At 39.1% G+C, this 14,454-nt stretch overlaps 1 protein-coding gene across 1 annotated transcript in view; it reads right to left on the bottom strand.

Annotated features, from left to right (window-relative positions):
* Positions 1-5,523, bottom strand: part of syn2b (synapsin IIb) — a 73,013-nt gene extending 67,490 nt beyond the window's left edge. Inside the window, exon 1 of the mRNA XM_048173303.1 lies at positions 4,981-5,523. Coding sequence (XP_048029260.1) covers positions 4,981-5,342 — 362 coding nt within the window. The 5' untranslated portion in view covers positions 5,343-5,523. The remainder of the gene's footprint in view (positions 1-4,980) is intronic.
* Positions 5,524-14,454: the final 8,931 nt, after the last annotated feature.

Genomic DNA, 14,454 nt, shown 5'->3' with positions numbered 1-14,454 from the left:
CCATCAATGCAGAGCTGAAAGATATTTCAAGTGCCTTAAAGGTGCCCTAGAATCAAAAACGGAATTTTCCTCATACATGGAAATGACATACAGTGAGTCTCAAACTCCATTGTTTCCTCCTTCTTATATAAATCTCATTTGTTTAAAAGACCTCCGAAGAACAGGCGAATCTCAACATAACACCGACTGTTACGTAACAGTCAGGATCATTAATATGTACGACCCCAATATTTGCATATGCCAGCCCATGTTCAAGGCATTACACAAGGGCAGCCAGTATTAACGTCTGGATCTGTGCACAGCTGAATCATCAGACTAGGTAAGCAAGCAAGAACAACAGCGAAAAATGGCAGATGGAGCAATAATAACTGACATGATCCATGATGTTTTTAGTGATATTTGTAAATTGTCTTTCTAAATGTTTCGTTAGCATGTTGCTAATGTACTGTTAAATGTGGTTAAAGTTACCATTGTTTATTACTGTATTCGCAGAGACAAGAGCCGTCGCTACTTTCATTTTTAAACACTTGCAGTCTGTATAATTCATAAACACAACTTCATTCTTTATAAATCTCTCCAACAGTGTGTAATGTTAGCTTTAGCCACGGAGCACCATCAAACTCATTCAGAATCAATGTAAACATCTAAATAAATACTATACTCACATGATCCGACGCATGCATGCAGTATGCATGATGAACATCTTGTAAAGATCCATTTGAGGGTCATATTAGCTGTGTGAACTTTGTTTATGCAATGTATTATAGTCGAGAGCTCGGGAGGGCAGGGAGCGAGAGATTTAAAGGGGACGCAGCCTGAATCGGTGCATAGTTAATGATGCCCCAAAATAGGCAGTTAAAAAAATGAATTAAAAAAAATCTATGGGGTATTTTGAGCTGAAACTTCACAGACACATTCAGGGGACACCTTAGACTTATATTACATCTTGTGAAAAGACGTTCTACGGCACCTTTAAAGTTCATAATATTATTTTTGGGGTATGCTAGAATACATGATTTAATGTTCGAAAATACATTATTTTTCTCATACTCTACTCCTTTTTTTACCTTCTGACTGAAACACTGTCCTGTCTCTTTAAAGCCAAGTCTGCTCTGATTGGTCAGCCGCTTAGAGCGTGTTTCAGAACGGTATTGCCATACCAATTTGTACCAAGTCTGATAATGAGAACATCTCCTGAACTGTTCTTTAAAGGCGGGCCAAAGCAGCCAGTAGACGGCTATTATGCAAATGTGTAACATGCTGATGTAGATAAATCACAGAAATGACAACAGGACTACAAACGAGGCAGTTTCAGGAAGGTGCTTTCTGTTAGAGAGATTCACTGACTTTGTGCTTTGTAACTTTGCAGATTATTTACATGCACAAATATTCACAAACAGCTATATTACACACTAAAGGAAAGGTAAAATTTTAAAAAAGCATAATAGGTGCAGATACATAACTCTTTCGCCGCAATTCATTGGGTTTTCTGTCATTTATGACACACGGCATTCTGTATTTTTACTGTTATATGGTAGGAGAGAGTTAACACACATTAGGTTAACCAACATTAACCACCAATAATCGCAATAAGTGTGTTTTATTACTTTCATTAAGAAACAAAGTGATATCTTTCAAATTCTGTCCCTTTTATCATGAAATTCAAACAATAAATGCTGTTTTTGTCGCTCTTTGATGTGGCGTGACAGACGCTCAGTTCAAGCGAATCGCTTCCTCTTCACTACTAGTTACAGAATAAACATGCATGAACATCTGAAGGTATGTTGAAAGATACAGAACAACTTACTGAAATGTATCATATCTCGCGTAATCGCTCAATCAGTGTTTCAACAACAGAAAGACATCAGTAAAACAGCTTGTAAAACTGTCACGTAGCATTACATTTACCTCAGGCGAGTCATTCAGTGTCCACAGCTTGTTAGTTCGACAGAGAAATGAACTCTTTTGCTAAATAAATGCACTATTATTAATTATATTTACTTCACCTGTTAGTGATGTCTTCATTTGTTTAAAAAAATCCATCATGAAAACAAGTTATGCCAGTAACTGTGTAAATGATTATATTTCTACAACGAATTGGAGTAGAAAGTTAATGCAAAAACTGCCTTATGTGTAATTTACATGTTTTTTTTTTTATTTGAGTGTTGATTATTATATCTAAAAAATAAATAGCATCTGAATTTAATAGTTTGAGCTCTGTTGTTAAATGTAACCTTTAATATTATAGTAATGTGCAAGAAAGTGCTCCCTAGTTTACAGCATTAGCAGAGATATATTTGCTTTTATTCTTAAAGGATTAGTTCAGTTCAGAATTAAATTTCCTGATAATTACTCACCCCCATGTCATCCAACATGTCTTTCTTTCTTCAGTGGAAAAGAAATGAAGGTTTTTGAGGAAAACATTCCAGGATTTTTCTCCATATAGTGGACTTCACTGGGGTTCAACGAGTTGAAGGTCCAAATGTCAGTTTCAGTGCAGCTTCAAAGAGCTCTACATGATCCCAGACGAGGAATAAGAGTCTTATCTAGAGAAACCATCGGACATTTATTAAAAAAATAAACATTATATACTTTTTAACCACAAATGCTTGTCTCGCACTGCTCTGTGATGCTCCACGCATGACGTAATCATGTTGGAAAGGTCATGCGTGACGTAGGCGGAAGTACCGATCCAGTGTTTACAAAGCGAACGTCAAAGACTAAGTCAAACGGCCTTTACAAAAAAAGGTAAAACAACGATGACGGACGATTTTGAAGTTGGAAGAGAAAATGAGATGGAGTTTTTCGCCCTACTGCGGTCGTTCCACCTACGTCACGCGTGACCTTTCCATCATGATTACGTCATGCGTGGCGCATCACAGAGCAGTGCAAGATGAGCATTTGTGGTTAAAAAGTATATAATGTTTATTTTTTTAGAAAATGTCCGATGGTTTCTCTAGATAAGACTCTTATTCCTCGTCTGGGATCATGTAGAGCTCTTTGAAGCTGCACTGAAACTGACATTTGGACCTTCAACCTGTTGAACCCCAGTGAAGTCCACTATATGGAGAAAAATCCTGGAATGTTTTCCTCAATTTCTTTTCCACTGAAAAAAGAAAGACGTGAACATCTTGGATGACATGAGGATGAGTAAACTAATTCTGAAGTCAACTAATCCTTTAAGCAAATTTTAATTATAATTGAATTAATTTAAAAACAGAGACACAATTTGTTCAGTAAGGATGGAAGCTATTTTGTTTAGTTTTCTCCCTCTGCTGTACCGAATCATGACTTCAATACCGAGGTACGTACCGAACCGTCATGTTTGTGTACCGTTACACCTCTAATATACATACAAGTAATTGCAAGAAATATCTATCCTGCATGTCGACGTTTAGCTTTCCCAGCAACAACAACATCCTCACACCACACGCAGAGCTCAGATACAAGCCTCGGGCTCACTGTGCTGATTCACCATGTCCCTTTTCATTACTTCAACACATGACTGCCCTCATACCGCTCTCTCTGGATCTACATAGAGGAGACTCAAGGGCAGAACACAGCTCCTGTATCCCCACATCCCACCGGGATTTCTCCCTCCTTGTAGGCTTGGGGGTGTTTCATAAAACTAATATTTAGCAAACCACAGATTTCTCCCAATTCTTGAGCACTCTTTTTTATAATGAGTGAGATCTAGTAGCACATGTCATTTCCACAAATCTCCAGCAAGAGAGACACCTTGCAAAGCGCTCACTAAAGTGGCAGTCTTTTCCCCAGAGGACTGGACATGGCAGATCACACAGAAGATGGAAGCCGACGGTTATGTAAGCTTCCTGTTTGTGTCATCCTCACTCAGAGTGCTACAGAAGATGCTTTCCAGAATGAACCGTTCTTACTTAATGCTGGGACTTAAACGTGGGTAATCATATGAAATGCACAGGGATGAGACATTATTATAAGAGGTGAAAACAAACAGATTCCTGGCAGGATTCCCAGTGGGACTGTCTGTGTCATTATTCAAGATTCGCTGCACATCTCCTGCTCTTACTGCTCAGCATGTGGACTGAATATGCGATGTGCTGCACCCATCCAACAAGCTAAATAACTATCATGAAAGTCTTTGAGTGAGTAAAATGCAAAAATATAGGTAAAATAAGGTATCTTTAGTCCCATATCGTTTTAATTAGGCTCGCTTACATTACAGTAAAAGCACTGGCTTCCCAAGTCAGTCCTATCGAGCCTTACGGGCTCCTCCAGAGCAGGAAAAATCAATATTATCCACACAAAACACAGTCAGCTTTGCTTTCTTAGAGAGAACACATGCTGACTCCCCTGGAGGAATGCCACTGAAATATTCATGTTTTTAACTAGGGGAAGTAAGGTGTGATTCCTCTACTCCGGATTTTTATTATGCAAAGCCTGTGAATAATTATCTCCGCTGGTCTTCTGGAGCGTATGAATTAAAGCACTAAGCTCATTAATGTAATGTACCCTGAACATTCATCAGGTGCAGCTGGACGGGGTTTTTCCAAGCCAATCAATGGCAGCACTGGCGCTGAGAACGGCAAAACGTGACCGTTCATAATCCTCAATTAGGACTGGCTTGGTGGTCAACTCTGCAAAAGATCCACATTTCGAGAAGTCTGACCTTTGAACAAACATTTAGCAGTGAGCGATGCATCTCAATCACAGCATGCCGCTGTTTTCACCCAGAAATTATCAATATAAAATGTGTTGTAGAGAGTCGTGACAAGTGGTGTAGTAAATCAAGCCTGTTCTCACGCAGCCATCTGCTAAAGAGGCGTACAGGCACCAATCAACTTCTGACTGGAATCAACAAGAGGCCCTTTCTGTGAAGAAAACTGACACTAAACAAGCTAAGACGAGTAAGTAACTTATTGGCTGTTCATGCACGCAACTGGCCAATCAATGCATCATCTTCCACAATCAACAAGTCTGGTTCGGTGCAAGTTAACTCACCACTCGTGTTGGGGTTCGTCAATGACCAGGAGGATCTTGAACTTCCGCGACACCGCTGCCGGACTTTGCTCCACGAGTCCCGCAGAAGCGGCGGTTTGCTTGACCACGTTGGTGATGGAGCTGAAGAATCCCGAGCCGGTGGATTGGACGGGTTGTGGCCGCCGCTCGGGCGCCGGAGATGCGGTGGGGGATTTGGCCGCAGGAGGAGCTGATGGGGCAGGAGTCGGTCCGGCGGGAGCCTTGGTGCCGGCGGTGGGAGGAGGTGGAGGAGGCGGGTCAGGCCTCTGGAGATCCGACATGTAGCCATTGGGCAGGTTGGCGATGAAGCTGCTGTCAGAGAGGCGACGGCGCAGGAAGTTCATGGCTGTGGCTAGTGGAGGTTAAACTCTCTGGGTTGACGATGGCCTCGTTCCCGACTCTTGTGCCGCTTCTCAAGAGTGCGGTGCTGATATTGCTGTTGAATTTCTCCGTGACAGCTCGAATGCCAGGAAGAGATGCTCACACTCTGCCTGTGTCTCCGCTCCCTCCCTCCCTCACTCGCTCTCTCTCTCTCTCTCTCTCTCTCTCTCTCTTCTCATACGCTCCCCCTCCCCTAGTCCCTCACGATCTCCTACATCATTGCTTACGTGTCCGTACTACGTTGTACCGCAGCTGCTGAACGGGGTTTCCAATGAATATGCATGGATGGAGGGGAGCTCCTACAGCAATCCCCCCTTCCCTTGAGCCTCTCCCCCTCCATCTCCCTCCCTCTGCTCCTCGGGATGACCTGCAGACCCTGGTCTGAAGGGAGGCAGAGGGATGGATCTGCAGATCTGCTCTATAGCGTCTTCTAAACATTGGTCCTGTGCCATCGTTTAGTCAGCGCTGATCTCTTAAATACAGGAGCTCAATATGGCAAACCCATGTTATCCACTGCAGGAAATACAAACAAAATGGAGGCTGAGGAATGATGATCATGATTTACACATCAGACAGCAGCAGCAGAAATATAACATGAGGTTATAAGGTTTGCTCACGGATGATGGTGTTCGTCTGGGTTTGCACAGCATTGCCCTCAATTAAGGACCTCAGCACACACTGAATTATGCTGTCTTTGCACGGCAAAGGTGACACAGAAGCAGCACATATACAGACTGGATGGAGACAACATAAACCCATTTATATAAAGATTACAATTAAACAAATTGTTTTATGAAATGAGAGTTTAAAAGTAAAATGATAAGACATTTAGGCCGTTATTGCTAAGGAGATGTAAACAGATTTCATTAGTAGCTACTACAACTATTTATAATTAGCGTTAAGTTATATAAACAAATCACCAACGTTACACTCTAAAAAATACTGAGTTAAAAACAACACAAGTTGGGTTAAATGGACAAATCCAACAAATGGGTTGTTTTAACCCAGGGAATTAGGTTGTTTTAACCCAGGGATTGGGTTGTTTTAACCCAGCGAATGGGTTGTTTTAACCCAGGGAATTGGGTTGTTTTAACCAGGGATTGGGTTGTTTTAACCCAGCGATTTTAACCCAGCGATTGGGTTGTTTTAACCCAGCGAATAGGTTGTTTTAACCCAGCGATTTTAACCCAGCGATTGGGTTGTTTTAACCCAGCGAATGGGTTGTTTTAACTCAGGGATTGGGTTGTTTTAATCAACTGGGTTGTTTTAACCCGGGGATTGGGTTGTTTTAATCCAGCGAATGGGTCGTTTTAACCCAGGGATTGGGTTGTTTTAACCCAGGGATTGGGTTGTTTTAACCCCGTGATTGGGTTGTTTTAACCCAGGGATTGGGTTGATTCAACCCAGCGATTTTAACCCAGTGATTGGGTTGTTTTAACCCAGGGATTGGGTTGTTTTAACCCAGCAAATGGGTTGTTTTAACCCAGGGATTGGGTTGATTCAACCCAGCGATTTTAACCCAGCGATTGGGTTGTTTTAACCCAGGCGATTGGGTTGTTTTAACCCAGCGACTGGGTTGTTTTAACTCAGGGATTGGGTTGTTTTAATCGACTGGGTTGTTTTAACCCGGGATTGGGTTGTTTTAATCCAGCGAATGGGTTGTTTTAACCCAGGGATTGGGTTGTTTTAACCCAGGGATTGGGTTGTTTTAACCCAGGGATTGGGTTGTTTTAACCCAGGGATTGGGTTGTTTTAACCCAGGCAAATTGGGTTGTTTTAACCCAGGGATTGGGTTGTTTTAACCCCGTGATTGGGTTGTTTTAACCTAGGGATTGGGTTGTTTTAATCCAGCGAATGGGTTGTTTTAACCCAGGGATTGGGTTGATTCAACCCAGCGATTTTAACCCAGTGATTGGGTTGATTTAACCCAGCGATTTTAACCCAGCAATTGGGTTGTTTTAACCTAGGGATTGGGTTGTTTTAATCCAGCGAATGGGTTGTTTTAACCCAGGGAATTGGGTTGTTTTAACCGAGGGATTGGGTTGTTTTAACCCAGGGATTGGGTTGATTCAACCCAGCGATTTTAACCCAGCGATTGGGTTGTTTTAACCCAGGGATTGGGTTGTTTTAATCCAGCGATTGGGTTGTTTTAACCCAGCGATTGGGTTGTTTTAACCCAGGGATTGGGTTGTTTTAACCCAGCAATTGGGTTGTTTTAACCCTGTGATTGGGTTGTTTTAACTCAGGGAATGGGTTGTTTCAACCCAGGGAATTGGGTTGTTTTAACCCAGGGATTGGGTTGATTTAACCCAGCGATTTTAACCCGGATTGGGTTGTTTTAACCCAGGGATTGGGTTGTTTTAACCCAGGGAATGGGTTGTTTTAACCCAGGGATTGGGTTGTTTTAACCCAGTGATTTTAACCCAGCGATTGGGTTGTTTCAACCCAGGGATTGGGTTGTTTTAACCCAGGGATTGGGTTGTTTTAACTCAGCGATTGGGTTGTTTTAACCCAGGGATTGGGTTGTTTTAACCCAGCAAATGGGTTGTTTTAACTCAGGGATTGGGTTGTTTCAACCCAGGGATTGGGTTGTTTTAACCCAGCAAATGGGTTATTTTAACTCAGGGATTGGGTTGATTTAACCCAGTGATTTTAACCCAGGGATTGGGTTGTTTTAATCCAGTGAATGGGTTGTTTTAACCCAGCGATTGGTTGTTTTAACCCAGTGAATGGGTTGTTTTAACCCAGCGATTGGGTTGTTTTAACCCAGCGAATCGGTTGTTTTAACCCAAAATATACATGTACAAAATATGTTGGAAGTTAACATTTATTAATATATTTCTTAAATGAACATTTATTAATAATAACCACTATTTTGGGTTCATTTTAAGCCAGCCAGTAGAGTATAGAAAGGGTTAAATAGATGTTTACTCATCAAACGTCATGAGTTCTCAGGCTAAATTAGATGAAGATTGTCATTTCTATGTGCAGCGCAGCGGGAACGACTTCATGCTGATGGCAAACAGGAAAAATGATAACAAATATGAACATAATTGCATTGTGTCTCGTGTAATTAGTGAGATGAATCCAAATGAGATGTTGCAGGTTTTCAGCTGCTGGTGTTGGAGAACAGCTCATGTGTGCAAAACTGATAACTGTTGCAGAAACAAACGATGACGTTAAAACAAACGATACTATTTTTCAACTGTATCAAAGAAGCGTCCATGTGAGTTATGATGATTTCTGAGGCAGGAGAATGAAGTCACGACGTGCTGACGGTTTATTCTGCAGCAGCTGGAGGTGTGAATCTGACGCAGAGCACGTGTCGTGAGCCGCAGCTGTAGCCGTACCGACATGCTAAGCTCATATTGACCTTGATTTTACACGATAGGGAAAAAATAGCACACATCATGTGGTGCTCAACCATATTTAGATGCAGAGACATCTGATTAGCTCATCATTGGGTTGTGATGCACATAACATCATATATTTATAAGGCTTTGATATGAACTCTTGGGGTTCTATTATACTATTTTTCAAGTCCTCCAAAGTCCCTCCAGCAGGAGTTATTCAGTGTCACTGTTTCTGAACTCCCTGAAACAAATGAACCGAACAAACATGTCACAATATTCCTCATTTAAATAATTCCCGCCCAAAGCATATGCAAAATAAAGGAGTGGGGCCTGGTTAAGACAGTGTTGCCAAGTCCCCAGTTTTCCCACAGAATTGGGCTACTTTTACACTGTTCCCGCGGGTTGTTTTTCATGTCCACGGGTTGAAGCGACCCCAAATAACATGATATTTAGCCCCTGGAATGCAAATTTTACCAGGGGAACCCTGCCAAAAATATCATAAAATGTAATAAATGTATATATTTTTTATTCTGGCATGATTTTATAACATCAAATATCAACATAATGCAAAATGATATTAAAATTATGTGTAGAAGTCGTCGCTTTGTTATGAGAATGAATGAATTTCATTGATGTCATTCGGAGTAACCAATATAGAGGGACCATTTTGGATCAAGTCATGTGGTCAGTATCATGTGACAGGATGTGACATCATTCAGCAAAGTCATGAAGCAAAGTAACTAACTCTCTCTTAACTATTTGATAAATTCATGTTTTCTCTTGATCATACGCATGTCCCGAAACATCAGGTCATTCGGTGCAACCGCTATAAAACATGGAAAATGATGTAATATTTTAAAAACTTGTACTAAATATAAAATGTTTGATTGTTCTTTTGTTAGCTAGCTAGATATCAGCCTGTTAGCATTGTTTGAAAATATCGTCATTCAGTAAAACCTAAATTTTGGTTAAACCGAATGACTTTTTTAGTGACAAATTTTGTCCATCTTGTAAAAAATGACAAAAGCAGAGTGAATTGATTATAAAAACCACATAATCTCATAGTTAACACTTAATAAAACTTCAAAATTAATTATATCTCTATTTTGTTTTGTTAAACTTTTAAAAACCTTATTCGTCAATGACCCATTAGCAATTTATAGTGCGATTTATAGTTTTATAAGATTTTATAAGATTTTTTTATAAGATTAAGTTTCAAGATTTAATTTTGTTACATTTATCTCTATTAATTTATGCCTCAATCTTGTGCTTTTTATTATGAATATTCAACATTTTTTGTGTGTGTGTGTGTGGTATTACAAACCTGAAATATTTGGTTGGAAAAAAATCAAGGCCTGCTGTACAGTACATAAAAATGTATTTTTTATTTCATAGCCCTCAATTCAATTTAAAATGTCAAATTGCAAAGTTTGCATTTCTCCCTAAAGCCTCTTGCACATTACATTACATTCATTTTATAACATTCTATGTATTTCCTTACTTTTATTTGTATTTAATACAATCTTTCATACAAAAATATCTTAAGTGACATTTTAGCTCTTGTTTTGCGAACTGAATTTGTGAAATTGCAAGCAAAGGCATTCTGTTTGAAATACGAGATAAAAATTCAGCTTTAAAAGGAGATTATATTAGACAGAATAAACACATCAGCTATATTAAATTTGCACTAGGTTGTAAACATATGGATGCGGTAAATATGTGTTGTATTGTACTATTGCTTACAGCCTGAAAAAGCCTGTCATGTTCTCTGCTAAAGTGCGTATATATTTGCCTTCTGGCTGACAATGTGCCATCTTATGATCTGCTTTCCTCTAACGATAAGTGCCGCATTAATTATTAAGCTTAATGTCATATTTCTGAGGTCGTCTGCACACACTCTGTAAATACATTGTGTTTATTCTAAATGACATCAGGGAAGCAATGTGTCTTTTTCAACCGCAGGCAAAGCGAGATGTTGCAGTCACACAGGCTGCTTTAAACAGAGAAAACGCTGGAAAAAGCAGTGAATGCATCTCCATGGCAACTGGCAGTAAAGTGTGAGATTGTGTTGGGTATTGTGGTGCTTGAGAAAAGAGCTCAGGTCCAGAAGCCTCTCTGAGCACACGTTCAGTCATCAGTCCCTGAGCTCCATTATCACGGCCTGCAACCAACAATTCCCCTCAGATTAGACTTCATTGTCTCCTCGCTGCGAGGCAGATGACACTACACCAACACTGAACACTGTAGTGGGATTTAATGTGTTTGTGGCACACTGAGGTTATGAGATTCTCCGTCATCGTCAGTTCAGAGGACGCTTTGATGATGATGAGATTACCTCTCGATCCAGTCACTTGACATTATAAAGTGCAGTATGTGAACACGACACAAGAGCACGATTCTCTTTGAGCACCAGTGAAAATGGTTTTGAACTTTGTTCATTAAATTAAAACAATTTTCTCATCACAGAATCACTATGTTTTTTGCAACCCTCCTTTGCATCTGCATAATAATTTCAACAGAGCTCCTGCTGCATCATCATCATCACGTGAATGAATCCTGGTGTTGTCTGCTGTGTGCTGTCATCAAACACGTCATCACTCTAGAGTAGATTTACCAAGAAAATGCTCATAAATAAATTAATAATCAAATGCTAAATCTTTTAGTGCTCTCTAGTGGCTGATAATGAAAACAGCAATTTCTTTGTAGTAGGATATGGCTGCACAACATGATTTCCTTCACTTACCTCACATATATATATATAAGTGTGTGAACTCAATCAATTAATAAACAAACAAACTACATTTTGGAGTTCCATAAAATGCCATATATACATATATATATATATACAGTACAGTCCAAAAGTTTGGAACCACTAAGATTTTTAATGTTTTTAAAAGAAGTTTCGTCTGCTCACCAAGGCTACATTTATTTAATTAAAAATACAGTAAAAAACAGTAATATTGTGAAATATTATTACAATTTAAAATAACTGTGTACTATTTAAATATATTTGACAAAGTAATTTATTCCTGTGATCAAAGCTGAATTTTCAGCATCATTACTCCAGTCTTCAGTGTCACATGATCCTTCAGAAATCATTCTAATATGCTGATCTGCTGCTCAAGAAACATTTAATGTGTACAATTGTACAAAATATTTGTGTACAATATTTTTTTTCAGGATTATTTGATGAATAGAAAGTTCAAAAGAACAGTGTTTATCTGAAATCTAATCTTTTGTAACATTATAAATGTCTTTACTGCCATTTACTTTTGATTGATTTAATGCATCCTTGCTGAATAAAAGTATTCATTTCTTTAATTTCTTTTCAAAAAAATAAAAATAAAAATTCTTACTGACCCCAAACTTTTGAACGGTAGTGTATAATGCTACAGAAGCTTTGTATTTCAGATAAATGCTGTTCTTTTGAACTTTCTATTCATCAAGGAATCCTGAAAAAAAAGTACACAACTGTTTTCAACATTGAAAATAATCATAAATGTTTATTGAGCAGCAGATCAGCATATTAGAATGATTTCTGAAGGATCATGTGACACTGAAGACTGGAGTAATGATGCTGAAAATTCAGCTTTGATCACAGGAATAAATTACTTTGTCAAATATATTTAAATAGTACACAGTTATTTTAAATTGTAATAATATTTCACAATATTACTGTTTTTTACTGTATTTTTAATTAAATAAATGTAGCCTTGGTGAGCAGACGAAACTTCTTTTAAAAACATTAAAGGTCCCGTTCTTCGTGATCCCATGTTTCAAACTTTAGTTAGTGTGTAATGTTGTTGTTAGAGTATAAATAAAATCTGTAAAATTTTAAAGCTCAAAGTTCAATGCCAAGCGAGATATTTTATTTAACAGAAGTCGCCTACATCGAACGGACAGTTTGGACTACATCCCTCTACTTCCTTCTTTAATGACGTCACTAAAACAGTTTTTTGACTAACCTCCGCCCACAGGAATACACAAGAGTTGCGTTTGTAGAGTGTGTTTGTCGCCATGTCGTCGAAACGCTGTTATTTTCATCCCGCAGTCCAATCACCGGGTCTGATTCCGGCTCAAATTGATAGGGTAAAATTAAAGACATGTTTACAATAACACTGAGCGCGTGCATCTCCACGTTATGGTAAGAGGCGTGACCTTTCCGGGCATGGTGCGCTCAGAGCTGTCGAATCACAACACAGGAACCGCTGGCACAATCAGAACTCGTTACGTATTTCTGAAGGAGGGACTTCATAGAACAAGGAAGTCATCAGCCCGTTTTTATGACAGTTGAAACAGCGGTATACAGATAAGTCAATTATGTGAAAAATACTGTGTTTTTTTACACGCGAAACATGAACACATGTTATATTGCACACTATAAACACAATCAAAGCTTCAAAAAACCACGAAAAACGGGACCTTTAAAAATCTTAGTGGTTCCAAACTTTTGGACTGTACTGTATATATACAATAACTGTAACTATAAATAAATAGTTCTAAATATAATAAGAATAGCAGATTCCACACCACAACTATAACAATAAATATAGCTGCAAGTAGCGATGACGGGTCCAAGCCCCGCCGCCACCCCCACCCCAAACCTGTGCATGGCGGGCAACATACAATCTTAATTTATTTTAAAGGTGCAATATGTAAGAATTTTGCAGTAAAATATCCAAAAACCTCTAGGCCAGTGTTATATATTTTGTTCACTTGAGTACTTATAATATCCCAAATGTTTGCAACTATTTGTAAATCGTGAGAAAATTGCAATTTTAACCGGGACGTGTGAGGAGTCGCCTGTCAATGGCGTCATACCCGCGTTACCCTCGGTTTCCGGTTTATTTTGTAGAAACCATGGAAACACCTTTAATATTTACATGTTTTAATAGGCAAGGGAACAACTGTTTTGATATATTTATAGACAAAAAACTAATTATTGTTATAAAGCTCAACACGTTTAGTCTTATTGTTTAAATCTAATTTTCTTTGATTTTTTGCGAGTCTCATGCTTTACCACGCCTCAGAGAAAAACACTATTTTGTGAAGTAGCTAACATAGCATAATCAGATGCAGCTTTATTTTTAGTTACAGTAATACAGCATTTTCTCCATCATTCAATACGTTTTAAAATTAATTGCATGCCATTTATCAACACAAGCCATCCAGCATTTAATATGATATTGTAAAATCGATCTATCTTACTGCAGTGTGTAACAGTGTCTCACAGCAGCCGCCGAGCGAACGCACAGAGTAACGCTATAACATCATTTTCAACACTCTCAAATGTATCTAATATGATAAACAGAGCTGCGTTACCTCATACTCATGACCGGAAAAGCGGAAGCGGCGCCGGCGACTGTGTCATAATAAAAGTCCCGCTGCTCGTGAGGCGTGTGTTGATCAATCGCTCCAGCTCCTCGTTCAGCTCCACAACACTCGCTCCTGCTCTGCTTCACACTACAGTAACGTTAATAATCGCATCCATGAACATGATTTCTTCCCGTGTCCTATCCCAATTGTTTTCCACCGGCTGTGATGTGAAGACCACATGTCCCAAGATTCCGCGCTCAAACTTGGCGTCATCAAGCTACGCCTTTGTTTTGAACAGGCCTCTAGCGACCTCTAGCGGACAGAAAATATGACATATTGTATATTTAAATCAAATAATGATTTTACATGATATGAGACACTTCCTGTTTCCCTTTTTTGTCATTAC

This window comes from Megalobrama amblycephala, linkage group LG21 (genome assembly GCF_018812025.1).
Source record: "Megalobrama amblycephala isolate DHTTF-2021 linkage group LG21, ASM1881202v1, whole genome shotgun sequence".
Classification (NCBI taxonomy): Eukaryota; Metazoa; Chordata; class Actinopteri; order Cypriniformes; family Xenocyprididae; genus Megalobrama; species Megalobrama amblycephala.
The sequence above is the reverse complement of the archived record's forward strand: the minus strand, read 5'-3'. Positions and strand labels throughout refer to the sequence as shown.